Raw genomic sequence first — 20,955 nt, forward strand, 5'->3', positions numbered from 1 at the left:
CACCGGACACCTCTGTCCTGCGGGCTAGACTGGGGTGACTGGTCAGTTTTATGGGATGTCTAACTCCAGCAGACAGGTGGAAACTGACAACACAGGCAAACCCAACGCGACACTGTTAAAGAGAAACTCCATATGTGAAAAAAGGCTCAGTCATTAACTGAGAGAACTTTTGAACATTTGTTCCTGAACCTCTATTTTAAAAGCATCTGATATAAACTCATAGTGGCCAGTTCAGTGTGAATATCATCTAAAAGCTGCTTTTTGTTGGTTCCCTGCTCATGTTTTTCATTCGATCCTCCTCTCTGACCTTCACTCATCGCCGTCTCATTTCCAGCATTTTTTGTGAATTTAACTTGTGGTGAATTTCTGAGTTTTAAAGGCTTGCGGCCTCATTAGCAGACTCTGCACAGCATCACGACGGTCTCAGTGTCTCGGCACACCGCCGCTCAGTAATTAGACGGTCGCTGAACCCTTACTGCGTCGTCACATGTACGAGTGCTGACATGCTCTCAGAGCGAAGATGAAGGTTGTAGCACGAGGACAGAAGTGGAGTAAACTGAACATAAACGTTGTAGCTTTGCAGCACAGTGAGTCGGTGGAGGGTGGATGCAGCTTATTGTGTCGCTGCAGAGCTTCTCCACACTCCTGTGTTTGCACCGAAAGCCGTAAACTCAGAATTAGAGTCCCGCTGCTGCCTTGTCCCTCTGCTGCCTCGTCCCTCTGCTGCCTCGTCCCTCTGCTGCCTCCTTCCTCTGCTGCCTCCTTCCTCTGCTGCCTCGTTCCTCTGCTGCCTCGTCCCTCTGCTGCCTCGTCCCTCTGCTGCCTCCTTCCTCTGCTGCCTCGTCCCTCTGCTGCCTCCTTCCTCTGCTGCCTCGTCCCTCTGCTGCCTCGTCCCTCTGCTGCCTCCTTCCTCTGCTGCCTCGTCCCTCTGCTGCCTCCTTCCTCTGCTGCCTCCTTCCTCTGCTGCCTCGTCCCTCTGCTGCCTCGTCCCTCTGCTGCCTCCTTCCTCTGCAGCACGGAGGGAAAACAGAGTCAGGCTCTTCCTAGAAAGCTGCAGCCACACATACGCTGCAGCGGTCTGTTTATCACGATCGATGGTTCAACACCGGTTTAATGCAGCAGACGTGTTGTGTTTAATCCGTAATGGATTTGTTTTACATTCCTGCAGAGCATCATCAGTCTGCTCAACATTCAACATCTGCTCTACAGCTTCGCAGATATTCATAGAACATTTTTCATGAGAAAAGTCATAAAAGACATTTAAACTCCATATCGAGGCATCCAACCTTTAAAAGTGATGCAGTTTCCTTTCAGACCTGAAATCCACACACACAGACATGATGTTTTATCTCCCAGGTAACAGCGAACACAACTGATAACGACTCTGACAACCTTCTCTTTTTTCTTTACTTTCCCTCATTGGATAATAAAAGATACACAACACAGAAGTTTTTGTAGTTCTGTTGTTAAATAAAGTCTCAAACGAGGAGCTTTAGAAGCCTGGCTGATACTGGACTAGAGCCTGGCTGATACTGGACTAGAGCCTGGCTGATACTGGACTAGAGCCTGGCTGATACTGGGCTAGAGCCTGGCTGATACTGATCTAGAGCCTGGCTGATACTGATCTAGAGCCTGTCTGATACTGGGATAGAGCCTTACTGATACTGGTCTAGAGCCTGTCTGATACTGGACTAGAGCCTGGCTGATACTGGGATAGAGCCTGACTGATACTGGGATAGAGCCTGGCTGATACTGGTCAGAGCCTGACTGATACTGGTCTAGAGCCTGGCTGATACTGGTCTAAACCCTGGCTGATACTGGTCTAGAGCCTGGCTGATACTGGTTTAGAGCCTGTCTGATACTGGACTAGAGCCTGGCTGATACTGATCTAGAGCCTGGCTGATACTGGGCTAGAGCCTGTCTGATACTGGTCTAGAGCCTGTCTGATACTGGGCTGGAGCCTGACTGATACTGGGATAGAGCCTGGCTGATACTGGTCAGAGCCTGACTGATACTGGTCTAGAGCCTGGCTGATACTGGTCTAAACCCTGGCTGATACTGGTCTAGAGCCTGGCTGATACTGGTTTAGAGCCTGACTGATACTGGACTACAGCCTGTCTGATACTGGACTAGAGCCTGGCTGATACTGGACTAGAGCCTGCTTTAGCTCAGTGCTCTCTGCTTGGTTCGATGCCACTGGAGGAGAAAGCTGCTCTTTCTGACGTTAAAGGCTCGTCCACTCGTCTTCGGTCTTCAGTCGCTCTGCAGATGAAGCAGTGTCAGTAATCCTCAGCGATTCTGCTCTGCTGATTATTCCCTTCGCTGTAGCCGGCTCTGAACATAAATAGCTTCCTTTCACAGATGACTTCACGGCCCATTGAGGCATCATCCTCGCCTGTATAACAACCGGAACGTGTCTGTTGCCAGGACAGAGTCTGTTATTGTCCTGCTTCATTAGACGCCAGAACAGAAAGAAGAAGAAAGGCTGAAGGGGGAGAAGGAGGAAAGAAACTGGAGCTAATCCCATTTTTAGATTTCACCTGCGTTTCCAGGGTTTCATTAAGATCTCGGTGCCATGTTCTGCCGTCAGAAGAAGCCAGAGCTTCCCGGACCAGCAGACAGCCGTCACGTACTGTGGGTCCGGTTTAGGCTTCTCACTGTGGACGACATGTGCTGCTGAACGCTTTACAGCCGCGTCAGAGCCGTGTTAACTGTCACAGCTCGTTAGCAGCGCGGCTGAGTGGTGGAAGCAGAGTCAGAGTGAAGGTTTAAAAACTCAAACATTTTAATAAACAAGATAATTGTGGCATAAACACCTCAGTATTATCACTTTTTTAGAAAACAATCGAAAATGATCTCTTTCTTGAGGTCGCCTTCCAAAGTGCAGGTTTTTCAAACCGTCCGTTTCGGCGGGAGCGTCTTTGTGCCCGTCGTTGCTTTGAGTTATGAGCGTCTGAAACAACAACAACGGCGGACTGCCGGTTAGCTTGTGGTGGTTAGCGCTGCTAGATCATGTGACAAAGCTGTTAAATAGCTACAAATAAACAAACAATGTGTTTGTGTTTTGAAGGTACTGATAAAGTCACTGCACGCGCTCAGAGTCTCTTTCTCTGGTATTTGATTTATTTATGGTTTTTAATGGACGGGGAAATATCTCTCTAGTGGTCCAGGCTCACACTGCTTCCTGCCATATAACCAACATATTTTTATCCTCCTCTCAATCTGCTGACGAGGCTCTGTGGAACACACATTTCTTTACTGATCTAATTAACGATTACAGCTTCTGTAATTGGCTGGACAGCACGCAGACACACTGACGCAGACGTGACTGTGAAATCATTTTCTCACAGCTTTGACGGATCATTTTTATATTCAGACGGAGAAGAACATGGTGATGACCAGTGAACACACTGACCACAAACTGTTTCAGGATGTTTCTAATGTTTTAAGTATTTGAAAAACGTGAACCCGTCCTTTAAAGGCACCCCCACAAAACAGCACTAAGTCAATATATTTACTGTCTGAGCTCATCATTCATTGGGCTGAAGAATCTGAACTGAACTTTTAGATCCAATCCAATAGAATGTGTGGCATTATATGTCCATGGAAGCAGTGTGTTTGATCCAGGCTCAGAGAGGTGAACACTTCTTCTTCAGTGGTGGAAAAGACGGAGGGAGATGAAAATATAAGAGAGGAAGACCTACAGCTGTGGAGGGAGGGAGAGTCCAGGTGTTCAGACCAGCTGGTCTCTGAGGATAAACAGCAGTGACAGCCGTGCGTGCGTGCGTGCGTGTGGATATTTATTCCATTGTGATTAAAGACTTCAGTCCAACAACACTGAGCATCACACAGCAGCAGTGAAACAGAAGCTTCCTGTAGATTCAGTGTGTTAACAGCTGGAAACTTTTAATGAAGTTCTGTGCAGGAACGTTTCTCTGCTGAAACTGAAAGCGGTGTCTGGTTCATATAAAGTCCTTTGGCGAAACAGTGTATTGATGTGGAGGGAAAGAGGAAGTCTCAGAGGGGGAAAAACAGGCTGCAGAAGGATCTTCACAGTTAAAACTAATGAGGATGCATGTTTCCTGTGAAGCACATTGCCTCTGTCGTGGAATGAATTGTTCTCTTTAGATTTGTGGACTCTGCATGCACAGCGATCAGTTTGCTGCATGTGTTGCAGCAGAGCTCACTAGGAACTGATCAAACCCTTAAATCAGAGTAAACTTTGTCAGATCTTGCAGATCCGTCGCAGACAAAGAGAAACTTGAGAGTTTTCCTTTTGAATCAAGCAGCAGAAAAGTTGTAGCATGACATGTTTCCACGCAGTCCCCTTTGATGATGACCGGTTCTGGACACGGCCTGGGTCTCCTAAAGTCCACCACCATCTCCCTGGTCTTGGTGGTGTTGAGGAGCAGGTGGTTGGAGTCACACCATGTGACAAAGTCCTGGATCAGTTCCCTGTACTCATTCACTCCCGATACAGCCCACTATGGTGTGTCCTCACAGAGCTCTGAGTTGTACTGAAAAGTCGGACGTGTACAGGGTGAACAGGACCGGAGAGAGCACAGTTCCCTGTGGTGCTCCTGTGCTGCTGGCCACAGTGTTGGACCTGCAGTCCCCCAGCTTCACATACTGAGGCCTGCCAGTCAGGTAGTCTGTAATCCATGCCACCAGGTGTGTTTCAACTCTCATCTCTGTCAGTTTGTCCCTGAGGAGCAGTGGCTGGATGGGGTTAAAGACACTGGAGAAGTCCAAGAATGTAATCCTCACAGCACCACTGCCTCTGTCCAGGTGAGAGAGAGATCGGCGGAGCAGGAAGATGATGGCGTCCTCCACCCCCGTCTTCTCCCGGTAAGCAAACTGCAGAGGGTCGAGAGCGTGGTGGATCTGTGGCCTCAGGTGATGGAGCAGCAGCTAATAAACGAGTGTCGGCGTTGAAGAGTCCATATCGATAGGATAGAGTCGTACTTTCCAGGAAACCCAGAAAGAGGAAGAAAAGAAAAAACCAAAAGAGTGCGAAGAGCGCACAGAGTGTAATCGAGATCCTCTGTCGACGTGGTTTTATCACCCAGCCCTAATTTGAACCGCATCGAACAGGCTCGCTGTGAACGCAGCCTTCGCCAGGCCTCGTCTAATCCAGTACTCTCTGGTGTTTTAGCCCGTTTGGTTCTTTTATTTATCAATGTTGTTGCCAAAAACAGGCCCTGCTCGGCCGTGGAGGGGGTCAGTTGATTTCTGTTTCGGGTCTGTCGTCTCCCGTTAGCTGCGAGCGGCAGGTGGACGAAGCTCTAATAAATTACCAGCAGCTCCGGGCTGCAGCTCTGCCTCCTGCAATCCCGTCTGAAAATGTGCTTTCTGCCGCCGAGCTGCTTGTTGTGTTTTGCTTTTTGATTTAAATCTGCACATCTGTTTCCTCTGCTGTTGTTCTTTTGACTCTCAGCCTGTGACTGATGGCAGGATGTAACTGCGTCTTTCCATCTCTGTCAGATGATCGCTCTGTGATCAGCTGGGTTTGTGCTCAGCAGGTCGTTCAGTCTGTAATTAGGCAGCAGTTTAACGAGAGAGGTCTTTTACTTTGATACTGAAGCTGCACACATCCGAAGATGATTGCTCAAATATAAATGCTAATATGTCAGAATATTTTTGTTCGCACAGAGCAGGCTCAGATCTCTGCAGTTTTGTCATCAACACTGATTTCAGTATTAGCATCAGTGTTAGCATTAGCATTAGTGCACAAACAATGAGACAAGTTTAGCACAGGAGTCATCTATGAGTCCCAGAGAACACTGCTGCAGGAACCATCCAATCAGAGAGCCTGAGCTTCTGTTGCCATGGAGCCAATGGTCAAGTTTAAGGTGATCTTTGTAAAACGGGATGGATGAATCACTTCACAACTGTACCCGTTATCTCTTTGTATGTTTTTAAAGAATGATTTGATCGCTCAAAACAGGTCTGTTCCACATGAGCTTCATCTGCAGCGATACATGCAGAGCGTGATGTTCCTGTGGTTCTGTTCAGTTCATCACGTCAGGTTTATTCCTGTCCTTCGTCTCGTCTTTGGACGTTCATGAGGTGAAAGGGCTTCAGGCTAAAGGTCACTGATATTAACCCACACCTGTCTGCAAAATGTTTGCTTCTAGAAGCTTGTTGGTGTAGTGATTATACTTGCAGGCCTAGTTGGTCAGTTGCTATTGTTGGCAGGCTAAATGCTAACTCATTAGCTGACCGGGCTAGAATAGCGCTCTCCGAGCTAACAAGCTAGCTGACGGTCAGTTCCTCCAGCTCTCTACAAACTGTATTTGCACTATAGACACTCATGCTGTCGGCGCCAGTGGAATTCAGACTTGGCTGTTTGAAAAGCAGGTGTGATCACACCTTCAGTGTAAATTCAAAGTTTCCTTGCAGCCTTGCTTCACCACAGTCCCCGCGGCAGCTCACCTTACACTGTTTGCTCCTCCGTGTGTTTTAAAGCCGGCCAGTTTGACATGTTGATTTGGCCTCTCTGAGACTTTAACATCATGTGAAGGCTGGTTGTCATAGAAATGCTCCGTGAAGCAAGGGTAGAAAGACTGCCAACAAAGACACATAATAGACGTCATGGTAACAACGCCAGCATGTACTCTGATCTGTGTGTGTGTGTGTGTGTGTGTTGTTAATTTTAGTACTTGCAGACAAACTGTGGGCGTGTCAGTAATTGTCTCGATCTCTCTTCCTGGAGGTAAATTAATCAGCAGAAGCTCTGATGAATTTCAGATCCTTAAATTCTCTTTCTGTAAATAGAAATTTGTCTCAAGAAGCTGAAAGTGTGTGTGTGTGTGTTTGTGTGTGTGTCGTCTCACAATCTTTATGTCTGTGAACTGAAGTGTTGGAGGTAGAAAAGGTCGCTCAATTCTGTTTTTAGCATTTGAGAATTTATTTTTCTTTGTGAGCTGCACAATATTTTCTCTGATTTATTTCATGTTCACCTCCGCTGCCCATGAGCACATACAGACTGACCAACAGTCCTGTGATTGGTGCATTTTGCACTGACAGGCCGTGTTTACATTCTAATCTCATTGGTCCCTAAAGTTCTGGATCTCCAACATCACAAAGACTGTGTGATTGATTCTGTTCTGCAGCTTAAAATCACATTTATTTATTAACAAAAGCTAAAGCGGTGGTAGTATGATAGTATCTTAGCAGTTAGCATTGGCATCTAGCAGTTAACATGAACAGTATAGGTGAGTCTGGCTGTATTGTCTTCTTCTGTTCCTCTTAGCAGTTAGCAGTTAGCATTTAGCATTAGCATTAGCTGAATGGTAGCATCGGAACTGTATTGTCTTCTTCTGTTCTTCTTAGCGGTAAGCATTTAGCATTAGCATTAGCTGAATGGTAGCATCGGAGCTGTATTGTCTTTTTCAGTTCTTAGTGGCTAGCATTAGCATTAGCATTAGCTAAATGATAGCATCAGTACTGGCCACTACCTGGAGCATCTTTGGGTCAGTTGAACGTGGCGGTGCTGTTTGGATTGTGTAGGAGCAGTGTGAACTGGCACTGGGGGGGTGACTCTGGGACGCCGGAGTTCACTGCCTAGCCTCCTGGAGGTGTAGTGGGACTAAGTAGGCGAAACACCGTTGAAGGGAGGTATCCACCTGATGACCCCCAGAGACGTGTTAGGAATCACTGCTCTTTGGCAGGTATAGAGGCAGATTAGAGCTCCAAGGTTCTTCACTCAGAATGAATCCTCTGTTTGAGCACAAGTATTTTGTGTTTAAATTAACAATTCATTCATCTGATTTCTTTGCTTTATTTGTATTATTGGCTGCTGCTGTTATCCCATAAACCTCTTTGTGTAACGATCCCACTGAAACGTGTTGCACAGAGACTTCGATTAGCGGTGGCAGACTGTGTGCTCTGCTATCGCCGTGCAGTTAATTAGATTTGTGAGTAATTAACCGGAGACGAAACCAGGAAAGCAGAGTAAGAGTTGTTTTTCTGACCACAGAAAGTCAACCACACATCAGCTCAGACAAACTGCTTCTGGGTCAAACTTTCATCATCATCAAGTATCGAGCAGAAAGAAACAGGAACATTGCTGAAGAATCAGAGCGATGTTTTAAGTTTACTCAGAACAAAAAGACAGAAAAGTCTTCAAAACAAAGTGAAACGATGTGAAATAATAACCAGAAACAGAAAGAGAAGTTACTGAGGGACGTTTTAACCAAAAGAATCATCACTGAAAACTGACGCAAATCATCTGGAATGAATGTTTATTATGCTCCGTTTTTATTTCTGTGATTTGTTATCAAAGCCTCGTCTTGACCTTCAGCGCTGCTCTCAAACGCTCAGCGGCTCATGAATGTGCAGCTCGTTTGACCTCCATCACTCTGAGGTTTATTTCCATTTTGTTTCTCACACTTGGAGTTAATTAGGACTCAGCGATCAGCAGACCTCATCGCTAACGACTGAACGTGTCCGTCTGCGGAGCGTCAGCAGTCAGCTCACGGATCCACGACAACACGATCTGAACCGCCAAGTCATCCGAGAACAAACCCCCGTCTGTCAGCAGTGAGTGGATCTGGAAGTCAGGACAGGAAGTGGTGTCGCTTTATGAAATAAATGTTGTTTGCAAATGTATCTCAGGTGATGGAGCTGCAGGTGGCGCTCCTGCTCCTCAGAGGATGGATCCTAACGACTTCAGTCTTCGTACTTTGGGTTTTCTGCTTCCTTTAAACGTCTTGGTCGCTGCAGGTTCGGTCCGGTTCAGCCTGTCAGTCCAGGACAGGGACCTGCAGCTGTTTGGTTTTCAGCCTCCTCAGCGTTTTTCGGCTCAGCTGCAGGTCTGGATGACTGATAACTGACTGCAGCAAGTTTGCGTCCTCTGTGAAAGAGACACCGACGGCTGGTTTTTAACTGATTCTCTGGGACCCGTTTTGGTTCAGGCTCAAATTAAACAGCTTATCTTTCTCTCTGTTATCGACTCTGAAGGTTCCACTTGTCTCTTTGGCTCCGGGCCAGTTTCCATCAGAGCTTTTTTATCTCCGGTTGTCATTTCAGACGCCTCTGCTCATCACACATTTGTGAAACGAGGCGCTGTTTTCTGCCCAGTAAGCAACCCGCGTTCAATTTTCCCTCGGCTTTCATCTCCTCTTTGAGTCTCGCTGACGTGGACTTTAAACTGGAACTGCAGCGACCACAGCGAACATTTTCACCTCCATCTGTGTCTTCCTGTGCTTTATGATAATCATAATACAATGATAATAAAGTTTATCTGTGCAGCACCTTTCATACTGGAAATACAGCTCAACGTGCTTTACAAGAAAGAAAGAGAGTTTCACATAGAAAAGACAGAGTGGACATAAAAACAGATGAAAACTGAATGTAAAGTAAGATGGAGAATAAAAAAACACTTGATCATGATAATAAGGATGAAAATAAAAATAAAGACATAAAACCACAGAATAAAACTAGAAAATTCCCCCTGGGAAATTTTGAAAGGGACACGGGGTGCGTTTGAGCCGACAAAATTATCTACGTTTTAAAGTTTGAATGAAGTCTCTAGGAGAAAGTATGGCGAAGCAGCGGACAATTGAAAAAGGCTGCAATGTGAGAAAACGGCAGATATCAGAGGCAGTCAGTCCCTGATTAATGAATTGCTCTCAGCTGTGTTTCTGTGGCTTTCTCCTTGTCTGTCTCTGTTGATCACCTCAGCTGTCTGTGTCTGCTTCTCTCCTCTGCTTCATGTCTCTGTTAACATGAATTAATGAACTGAATCAATAAACATGAATGGAGCTAATGCTAACGGAGCTAACAGAGCTAACACTAACGGAGCTAACAGCTAACGGTGCGAATAGAGCTAACGGCGCTAACGCTAACAGAGCTAACTGTGCTAACAGAGCTAATAGAGCTAACGGCGTTAACAAGGGGGCGGGGGGATGGGGTTTTCATTATGCATTTGTCTGTGTGTGTGTGTTTATGTATCTGTCATTGTGTGTGACTGCGTATGTGTGTGTCTTCGTCTGTTTGTGTGTGTGTGTCTGCTTGAACTACACAAGCAGCCCAATCTGCTCCTACATGGAGATGTGTATGGTATATGTGTGTCTGAATGTGTGTGTGTGTGTGTGTGTGTGCGTGCGTGTGTGCCTGTGTAACTTCTGCCCCACCTGCTGATAATTACCTCTGCACCTCTCCCACTGTTTACCTGTTCCTGTTCAGTTTTGACGTGCTGTTTTTAATCACTTTTTAGCTGTTGGTTAGCCCTTTTTGTGTGTGTGTTTGTGTGACTACTGTCTCAACCTTTTTGCGAAACTGCTTTCTGAAGCTGAGTTTAACTGTTTGTTGGACGGAGATTGTTTTCAAACAATGCCCTTGTTTTGACTGAGCTCGTTAAGATAATCACTCTCAGGCTGGTTGTCCTGCAGATGTGTGTGCGTGGGTTATTGACCGGTGTGTGTGTAAATGACAGTTGCACCTGTTAAACTCTTCCCTTGAAAAGCGGCTTTTTCGCTGTCGGTTTCTTCCGAACAACTTGCGATTGTGTCAAAACCGTAGCTGCTATCAAAAAACCGATTACACTGTGAGATGCGGACAAGTCTGGGCCAGATGTACGTGTGTTTTATGTCCAGATATTCTTTAGAAAAATGACAAAATGGTCGACTTAAAAAGACTCTGCCACTCAGAGAACAGGAGTTTGTATTGTATGCAGTGAGATTTGGGTTCGGCGAACCTCCTGAACTAAATCCTCTGGTGAGAGAACCGTACCTCGTATCAGAGTGTACTATAGATCATCGGACTCCCGAGAACTTCCTGAGTCCGACCATCATCTCGTTTTATTCCTGACACAACAACTTTTCGTTTTATGGCGATCTAAAGACAGGAGGCATTTCTGCTTTGCTCACAAAACAGCTCTGAATTTTAACATGGGACTTAATGGGAGAACAGGAGGGTGCTGGCTGCACAAAACGTCTCACTATTTAAATTCAGTAAGTCTCTCGGCTTTTTCGAGGACATCACACGAAAGAGGACAAGTTTGTCTACAAACTGATCCCAAAATTATGCGTGTAGAGTGTAATTTGTGGCCGTAGCGACGAGAAAAAGAGAAGATTTTCAGATCGTTTTTAGACTCTGTGCCACTCTAGCACGCACTCTAGCACGAACATTCCGCGCAATACACACCCATTATAATCTCAAAATTTCCCGCCAAACGATCACTGTCATTGAACAGTGACTGATCAAAAACTATAGGACCAATCAAAATGTGGATGAACACACCAATAGACCAGACTTGGGTCTACATTTTAAAGTTGAAATGAAGTCTCTCGGTGAATGTATGCCTGAGCTACAGATGTTTGAAAAACTCCAATTTCAATCTTGTTTTTTTCGCCCGTCCCATTCATTTCTTATGGGAAATTTATCGCAGTTTTTCGCGTCTTACGACGCGAAAAACTGCGATAAATTTGAGAAAAGTAATAGCACACCGATCCCGAACAATACGCACGTTTTGATATATAATTTGCGAGGGTTTTCTCAAAGCTGCGGGGCGAGTTTGAGGACGAAAACTTGGAGGAAGATGAAAAATAACTAGAAAATTCCCTCTGGGAAATTTTGAAAGGGACACGGGGTGTGTTTGAGCCGACAAAATTATCTACGTTTTAAAGTTTGAATGAAGTCTCTAGGACAAAGTATGGCCGAGCAGCGGACAATTGAAAAAGGCTGAAATTTGAGGAAATTTCCCCATTCATTTCTTATGGGAAATTTATCGCAGTTGTTCGCGTCTTACGTCGGCCTTCGATGGTCATAGCTCGAAAACCGTAAGAGATATCAAAATGTGCCGAGGGTCATTTTGAGCCGACAAAATTATCTACGTTTTAAAGTTTGAATGAAGTCTCTAGGAGAAACTATGGCCGAGCAGCGGACAATTGAAAAAGGCTGCAATTTGAGAAAACTGCAGATATCAGAGGCAGTCAGTCCCTGATTAATGAATTGCTCCCAGCTGTGTTTCTGTGGCTTTCTCCTTGTCTGTCTCTGTTGATCACCTCAGCTGTCTGTGTCTGCTTCTCTCCTCTGCTTCATGTCTCTGTTAACATGAATTAATGAACTGAATCAATAAACATGAATGGAGCTAATGCTAACAGAGCTAACAGAGCTAACACTAACTGAGCTAACAGCTAACGGTGCGAATATCGCTAACGGCGGTAGCGCTAACAGAGCTAACTGTGCTAGCAGAGCTAATAGAGCTAACAGCGTTAACAAGGGGGCGGGGGGATGGGGTTTTCATTATGCATTTGTCTGTGTGTGTGTGTTTATGTATCTGTCATTGTGTGTGACTGCGTATGTGTGTGTCTTCGTCTGTTTCTGTGGCTTTCTACTTGTCTGTCTCTGTTGATCACCTCAGCTGTCTGTGTCTGCTTCTCTCCTCTGCTTCATGTCTCTGTTAACATGAATTAATGAACTGAATCAATAAACATGAATGGAGCTAATGCTGACGGAGCTAACAGAGCTAACACTAACGGAGCTAACAGCTAGCGGTGCGAATAGAGCTAACGGCGCTAACGCTAACAGAGCTAACTGTGCTAACAGAGCTAATAACGGCGTTAACAAGGGGGCGGGGGGATGGGGTTTTCATTATGCATTTGTCTGTGTGTGTGTGTTTATGTATCTGTCATTGTGTGTGACTGCGTATGTGTGTGTCTTCGTCTGTTTGTGTGTGTGTGTCTGCTTGAACTACACAAGCAGCCCAACCTGCTCCTACATGGAGATGTGTCTGGTATATGTGTGTCTGAATGTGTGTGTGTGTGTGTGTTTGTTTGTGTGCGTGTGTAACTTCTGCCCCACCTGCTGATAATTACCTCTCTACCTCTCCCACTTTTTACCTGTTCCTGTTCAGTTTTGACGTGCTTGTTTTTAATCACTTTTTAGCTGTTGGTTAGCCCTGCTTGTGTGTGTGTTTGTGTGACTACTTTCTCAACCTTTTTGGCAAAGCGCTTGGTGAAGCTGAGTTTAACTGTTTGTTGGATGGAGATTGTTTTCAAACAATGCCCTTGTTTTGACTGAGCTCGTTAAGATAATCATTCTCAGGCTTGTTGTCCTGCAGATGTGTGTGCGTGGGTTATTGACCGGTGTGTGTGTAAATGACAGTTGCACCTGTTAAACTCCTCCCTTGAAAAGCGGCTTTTTCGCTGTCGGTTTCTTCCGAACAACTTGCGATTGTGTCAAAACCGTAGCTGCTATCAAAAAACCGATTACACTGTGAGATGCGGACAAGTCTGGGCCAGATGTACGTGTGTTTTATGTCCAGATATTCTTTAGAAAAATGACAAAATGGTCGACTTAAAAAGACTCTGCGACTCAGAGAACAGGAGTTTGTATTGTATGCAGTGAGATTTGGGTTCGGCGAACCTCCTGAACTAAATCCTCTGGTGAGAGAACCGTACCTCGTATCAGAGTGTACTATAGATCATCGGACTCCCGAGAACTTCCTGAGTCCGGCCATCTCCTCGTTTTATTCCTGACACAACAACTTTTCGTTTTATGGCGATCTAAAGACAGGAGGCATTTCTGCTTTGCTCACAAAACAGCTCTGAATTTTAACATGGGACTTAATGGGAGAACAGGAGGGCGCTGGCTGCACAAAACGTCTCACTATTTAAATTCAGTAAGTCTCTCGGCTTTTTCGAGGACATCACACGAAAGAGGACAAGTTTGTCTACAAAATGAGCCCAAAATTATGCGTGTAGAGTGTAATTTGTGGCCGTAGCGACGAGAAAAAGAGAAGATTTTCAGATCGTTTTTAGACTCTGTGCCACTCTAGCACGCACTCTAGCACGAACATTCCGCGCAATACACACCCATTATAATCTCAAAATTTCCCGCCAAACGATCACTGTCATTGAACAGTGACTGATCAAAAACTATAGGACCAATCAAAATGTGGATGAACACACCAATAGACCAGACTTGGGTCTACATTTTAAAGTTGAAATGAAGTCTCTCGGTGAATGTATGCCTGAGCTACAGATGTTTGAAAAACTCCAATTTCAATCTTGTTTTTTTCGCCCGTCCCATTCATTTCTTATGGGAAATTTATCGCAGTTTTTCGCGTCTTACGACGCGAAAAACTGCGATAAATTTGAGAAAAGTAATAGCACACCGATCCCGAACAATACGCACGTTTTGATATATAATTTGCGAGGGTTTTCTCAAAGCTGCGGGGCGAGTTAAGGGACGAAAACTTGGAGGAAGATGAAAAATAATAAGAAGAAGAAGAAGAAGAAGAAACGCGCGGGATAGTAATAAGTGACTCGGGGCTACGCCCCGAGTCACTGGCTCCTGCAGCTATGAAATAGCTGTAGGAGCCAGTGACTCGGGACGTTGCCCCGTGTCCCTAATAAGAAGAAGAAGAAGAAGAAGAAACGCGCGGGATAGTAATAAGTGACTCGGGGCTACGCCCCGAGTCACTGGCTCCTGCAGCTATGAAATAGCTGTAGGAGCCAGTGACTCGGGACGTTGCCCCGTGTCCCTAATAAGAAGAAGAAGAAGAAGAAGAAGAAGAAACGCGCGGGATAGTAATAAGTGACTCGGGACGTTGCCCCGTGTCCCTAATAATAGATTACAGGTGAAAATCAATTACATAGGACGCATAAAATCAAGCAAAATCCAGCATTTTTAAAGTCATCAGCTCAGACCTGCATCAGCTGAGAGCGAGTTACAGGTTTCAGTGAAGATCAGTTTTTAGATTTCTTTTTAAAATATTCTTCCCTGATATCTGTTGGCGGTTTGTTTCAGACACATCCCCGACCTCCTTTCAACTGTTTCTGAATCCTCCAGTATAGTGTTGTGACGTTCACGAACGAACTGGTTCTTTTGAACGGCTCGTTAACATGAACGATGGGAACCGAGTCGCAGCTGGGACCCGTTCTTTTTTTTTTGAGTTACATGGGGAGGAGCGCTGCCCAGCTGCACGCTGCTTATTAGATATGCAAATAGCATCACGCCACCTTGTGCACGCTGCCTTCACGTGAGTGCGCCAGTAACAAAAAAAAAAAGCAAAGCACTGTCAAAGCAGAGTGACGTGGCGCCACCCTGTGGAATATTTACAATTAACCCAGATCAGACTTTAAAATCTAATCCACACATGTCAAATGATGTTATAATCAATATTTCAGAATAATTTAAACTCATGTTGGTGGGATATCTAAATTCATTCCTCCCAGTGGTTATTTCCAAGATAAAACGAGTTAAGGCCAGACTGCCTTCTTAAAACTGAATAAATATAAAAATGAGCCAGTTTTTTGAACGGCTCTTTGAAAGGAATGGCTCACCAAGATCCGGCTCCCCTCAAAGAGCCATAAATCCCATCTCTACTCCAGCAGACCAACAGCAGATCATCCCAGTATTTCTGAGGGCAAATCATAATGGAGGGAGTTAACGACGTCAGACGCTTCGGGTTGAAAGTCTCTGCCAAATGAATGGATGCAGTTGTTGAAGGCGATGACAGTGAGGAGGGAAACAGAGCCAAAGCTCGTTAAACTACAACTAAAACACACTGCGAGTTTCTGGAGCCAGAAAGTCCTGATCTGGACCAAAGGTGTCTGTCTTCAGGCAGGGGGGAAGGCAGCTCAGACTGGTTGGTTTGTCCGTCCATTAAAGCAGTAGGACATGTCTCTCGTTAATTCTTCATGCAGAGGTTAACCAACCTGTGTTGGCTGGATCAAACATTTACTTTTTCAACTCAACATCAAAACTTTGTAAGTGACGGACGAGGACTTTAAAGAAAGCGTTGGGAGAGTCACTGTTAAAGAGAAATTTCTACATCCAAGTCTGTTAGTTTCACTTCAATACAGTGAGAGTTTTCTTGGAGCAGCATCTAGTGGACATCAGTGGAACTGCAGCAGAACAGCCTGCAGCTTTAACGCTCAGTCCATGACCACAAATAAACAAGCATGATTGAATAATTCTCTTTTGTAATTGGACAAGAGGCACTTTGTCTTCATCCTGATGAGGTTGTTGAACCCTCGATCCTGATTGGCTGCTTTCTGTCGGCTTTTGCCAGCTTAGCTGCCGAATAGTTTATCAGTGCACACCTGAGCTTCCGTAAAGTTGGCTTTATCAGTAGACCTCCCCTACTGCGACTCTCCTTCACCTTTTGATTGGTTTATTGATTGTGCAGCTCTCTGATTAGCTGGATTGAGACTCTTCTTCTCTTTTTGTTGTTTCTCTCTCAGCTGGACAACGTGGACGAGCAGGCGGCTCAGATCCGCAGAGAGCTGGACGGCAGGTTACAGCTGGCCGAGAAGATTTCCAGGGTGAGAAACGCACGTTATCATGTCACACTGATATAAAACACAGAAGAACCGATCGCGACAGCAGGTGTCATCATCGCTGCAGCTCTGCAGAGCAAACGACCTCCAACAAACCAGACACAGTTAGACACTCGCTGGGGGAGGAAGTTTCACAGCTGAAGAGTCGGATGTTTTTATAAGGAAGAAGAAGGCAGCTGATGATCTCGTGTTTGCATCTCGCTCTGCTTCCAACATTTAGCTTTTTGTTACAGATTCTAGTTAATTTTGACTTTATAAGTAACTGAAGTCGTGCATTGATTAACCCTCGTATTGTCTTCCCATCTGCTCTGCACCTTTTGTCCCCCCGGGTCAAAATTGGCCCGGTCTGGTTTGACTGCTTGTGAAGCATGACGTATAAAATAATCATCAAAGTCTGTGTTGAACCTTTTTAGTCAACTTGTTTCCAACACATCAACATATATTTTACACTTATTTTTGTAATGTTTGATATAATAGATGTAATTTATAAAAAATTACACTTCATTTTTGATGTAAAAAAACAGAAATTCTGATTATTGTGACTTTGGTTTTGATCTGAGGCACATGAATTGTATGTATTATCACAGACTGGCACATGTCAAAGTTCAGTCAGGACACTGTTCTGAAATAATGTAAAAATTTTTAATGGCAGCAAATAGACACACCCGACCTGGTGTGGTTTGACTGTTTATAAAGCATGAAGTATAAATGTGTGTGTGTGTGTGTGTGTGTGTGTGTGTGTGTGTGTGTGTGTGTGTGTGTGTGTTTATTGTACTGGAAAGCACAATAGTTTGATCCATTACACCACTTATTGTGGCCGGGTCAAATTTGACCACAGATGCTATAAATTTTAATAAAACACACATAATTCAAAGAATATAGTCAAAATTAATTGTACTTGCAAAGAGCAGAGTATGGAACCATCCATGTCATTTTCAAGCAATTATATAAGAGAAAACCAGAGTTATGATATGCAAACACTTGAAAACGGGTCAAAATTGACCCGAAGACAACAGGAGGGTTAAACAAATTACAATCTCCAAGTCTTGCAAAACTCCAAATTATGATTTCTACCTCCCAACAGGCAGACGGCACTTTCAGCTCCCCCAAAATGTGTTTGTTGTAAAATTTGTTCATTTAGTTCATGAAGACAAGCAGGATGTTTCTGTCTCTGCTGCCCAGCAGAGACAGAAACATCCAGTTTATTGTCTGTTAGCGGGTTTCCTCACAGCGAGGTTCACCTCTTTGTGAAGCAAACCTTTGTGCAGATGATGAGCTGTGTCTGAATGTCCGTCCCGCAGGAGAGGAGGCACCCGAAGTTCGTCTCCGCCGACATGGAGCCTCTTTACGTGGAGGAGCTGCGCTCGGCGGTCAACCTGCTCATGGCCAACCTGGAGAGTCTGCCGGTGTCCAAAGGAGGTCCGGACTTCAAACAGAAGCTCAAACGCTCCTCCATCAACAACTCCTTCCTGGACATGGGAGACGAGGGAGACATCCTGTCCAAGTCTGACGTCGTGCTGTCCTTCACTCTGGAGGTCTGTGTGGGCGTGAACTCGTTGGATGATAAACGTCCTGATTTCATGACATGTGACAGTTCGTTTAGTTTCCTTGTTAAGAAACAATGAAGAGAAAATGAGGTAGAGCTGCAGACGGTGGACCACATGGTCCAGATGTTTCAACATGTCCTGGTTCTGCTTTCTGATATCTGAAACATTCGGGGTTTTTGGGTTGTTGCTCGCTCAGGACAGGTCATCAGTTTTAACCCCTGCTGGTGTTTTCAGATTGTGATCGTGGAGGTCCAGGGTCTGAGGTCTGTGGCTCCCAACCGGATCGTTTACTGCACCATGGAGGTGGAGGGAGGAGAAAAGCTGCAGACGGACCAAGCCGAAGCCTCCAGACCACAGTGAGTTCTGCTCCGTCCCGCTTCATTCAGAGCGTCTCAGCTCTCAAACAGAAAAGTCGGACGTTTAAATCGTTGCCGTCACGATTGGCTTAAATTCGTTATATGAAAACCGCTTTCTGTTGTCAAGCTGCTCGAACATCTTTCTGCAGCGTGAGGGTCGAACACTCAGGTGAAGTAACAGCGAAACACATTTTTGAGCGGACTGAAGAGAAACTGAGCGTGTGAACACCTGAACGGTGCGTCTTTGCTTTTATTTATGGTCAGACTGACGCTGACTCACATCAGTGCAGAAGGATCTGGAGTGTTTGTGCAGCTTTCAGTACTTTCGGTCGTGGTCGAGGTGCCTGAGCCGCTCTGCACACAAAGCGGCGAGGCTGTAATCTGCAGAGACATGAACAGCGTTCAGAGCTGATACTCCGTTTACAGGAAGCTTCCCGTTTACAGCCTGCTGACGCTTCGCTCTCGACTCCTAATTGGATTATCGTCGACCTCTTGAAGACGAAATGAACATGCCGACCTCGGCGAGAAGCCTCCTTAACACCTGAAACTGAATCACAGCAGCAGACCCACATCTTTGAACTGCAAACAGCGCTTCTGTGGACCGGAGACCGAAGACCCTCAGCTTCCTCAAACGCCACGAGAAGTCAAGGCTGATGTGGCGAGAAGATGAGGCTGTTATGTAACAGTGATGGGAGTCCGTCTCTCCTCATCACACACGAAACATAAACACACACAGTGGTTTCTGGAGGAAGGTCCAACTGAGCTCAACGCCATCTTTGTTTCCCCCCTCGCAGACCTGCGATGGCTTCATTACAGCCAATCAGGGACTGACTCACACCTGGGACTCCACAGGAAGGAAAAATGAAGGTGTGTAGCGAGACTTGTGCTCCTGTGAGGCTGCAGAATCTGAATGGTCAATACAAAGGTTTGGCCTGAGGGTGGCGCCAGAGGAAAGGTCATCATGTAGCTTAAATCAAAGGGGCTCAGCTGACCTTTCACATTAATGCTAACATTACCATGCTTACAGTCATATTGCAGTCTCATCATAATGCTAACAGGCTAATATTAACATACTGTTGTATGCTAATGTTTGCCTGTTAGCATCCTGGCTGTATAAGAACTGGATCCTGGACTCCCAACATGGCGTCTGTTCCTCCCACGTAGCTCATTCACACATTGTATCTCCTCCTGCACACTTTACAATAGAGGTCTATGGGAAGATGCTTCCTGGGTTGCGAGCTGTTTTTTTGTTGCAGTGCTGTGGTTGGACGCTGGGCCTCACTGGCACCGAGCATGACTCCACGTACCACACCCAGCTCAGGTAATACGCTCAGTGTTGAGCTAACGAACTGAAGCTAAAGCTCAAATCGCAGCTTTGCTTCAGTTATTTATGATTCAGGACAGTTTCCCTGAGGACCAGGTTCTCCTCCTCTCTGCTGACTCCTGACTGTTAGATTCAGGCCTCTGAGCTCCAGAAGATCCACCAGATCCGTCTGTTAAAGGCCTGGTTCAGGGACACCTCGGTGCCTTGTTTGAAATGTTTTTTTTTTTTTTTTTTAATGAAGCTGATGAGGTCAGACATTAATTGGAAAAAGCAACCTGCTGGCGCCTGATTGTCACTCAGGTCTGAACGTTCTTGGTGGCGGTTGTTGGTCGATGGACGCCCATCAGACAGCGGGGGTCCCCGCGGTAATGAGGCTGCCCTTTCGCATGCCCCAGCTGCTGGTGGAGAGGTTTTTTTCCGACAGCCCACCAGAATCGCCAAGCAGAGCCAATTTGACGAGCTCGCCGTCACCTGATGACCTCGCCGGTCGACGGGGATCCTGCGCCGTAAGCCCGGCATCGCCGCGGCTCCCGTGACCTTCGCTGTAATTACCCACAGCACACACCCCTCATCTTCAATAACACAGCCGTGCGCCTAATGACATCGTAGTTAACTGTAATTACACGGACATGATGATTAGTTGTGATTAGAGCGTCGTCCAGTCGCTCCGATGAGTCCTGCAGTTTAATCACCGAGGACCTTTTCATTAGAGATACCATCAATTATCCTGGAACGTCAAACGTCTGTGACTCGCTGAAAAGACCGAACAAAAGACCGAGGCTGCAGAGAGGCTTCTTCCACGAACGTCAGCTGCTCCTGTAGCACCTGCTGCATGGCTTCACCTTGACGGAGGAGCTAACGTGAGCTTTGGCTGCAGATGTGGCTCAGAGGGTCGGACTGTGTCTTAAAACCAAAAACATTTCATTCATTATGTACCGATGAGCCTCAGAGACCGACACCAGCTGAGATTCAGCAGGAGGATTCAGCAAGAGTCACAGTTAAAGCGACAGTTCACCAACTTTAAATGGTTGAAATTGAACATGGAGTTTTCAAAAAGTATGAAGTAGTAAAGTGTAAACTGGCTGTAACGCTGTCCAATCAGAAGCAGTTAACCACCTGCAGCATCATAAGCTGGATCAACACTGACAAAAAGAACAGTTTGAAGAATGAACTGTCAGAGCGTCAGGGCTGGTATGGTTCATTTCATCAGAGGAAGTAGATTCATGGAGTTCTTCAGTTATTGGAAGTTATTTTATTTTGGTAATTCTTTTAAATGTAATTTGAAATCCTCCCAGTTCACATTATTATTGAGCATTTTGATCAAATGTCGATCGTGTTTCATTTAAATCTTTTTGTTGGTGAATCTGAATCTCTGCTCAGTGAATGGCAACCATTGATAAGCACTAATAATCAATAATAGCACTATTATCATA

At 45.5% G+C, this 20,955-nt stretch overlaps 1 protein-coding gene across 3 annotated transcripts in view; it reads left to right on the forward strand.

Annotated features, from left to right (window-relative positions):
- The window catches only part of cadps2 (Ca++-dependent secretion activator 2), a 162,613-nt gene that overhangs the window by 51,759 nt on the left and 89,899 nt on the right, over window positions 1-20,955 (forward strand). For all 3 annotated transcript variants that reach the window (XM_041939895.1, XM_041939893.1, XM_041939894.1), the window contains exons 4-6: window positions 16,200-16,280; window positions 17,597-17,830; window positions 18,077-18,198. In XM_041939895.1, the coding sequence (XP_041795829.1) occupies window positions 16,200-16,280; window positions 17,597-17,830; window positions 18,077-18,198 (437 nt within the window). The remainder of the gene's footprint in view (window positions 1-16,199; window positions 16,281-17,596; window positions 17,831-18,076; window positions 18,199-20,955) is intronic.

This window comes from Chelmon rostratus, chromosome 6, assembly GCF_017976325.1.
Source record: "Chelmon rostratus isolate fCheRos1 chromosome 6, fCheRos1.pri, whole genome shotgun sequence".
In the NCBI taxonomy this organism is placed as follows: Eukaryota; Metazoa; Chordata; class Actinopteri; order Chaetodontiformes; family Chaetodontidae; genus Chelmon; species Chelmon rostratus.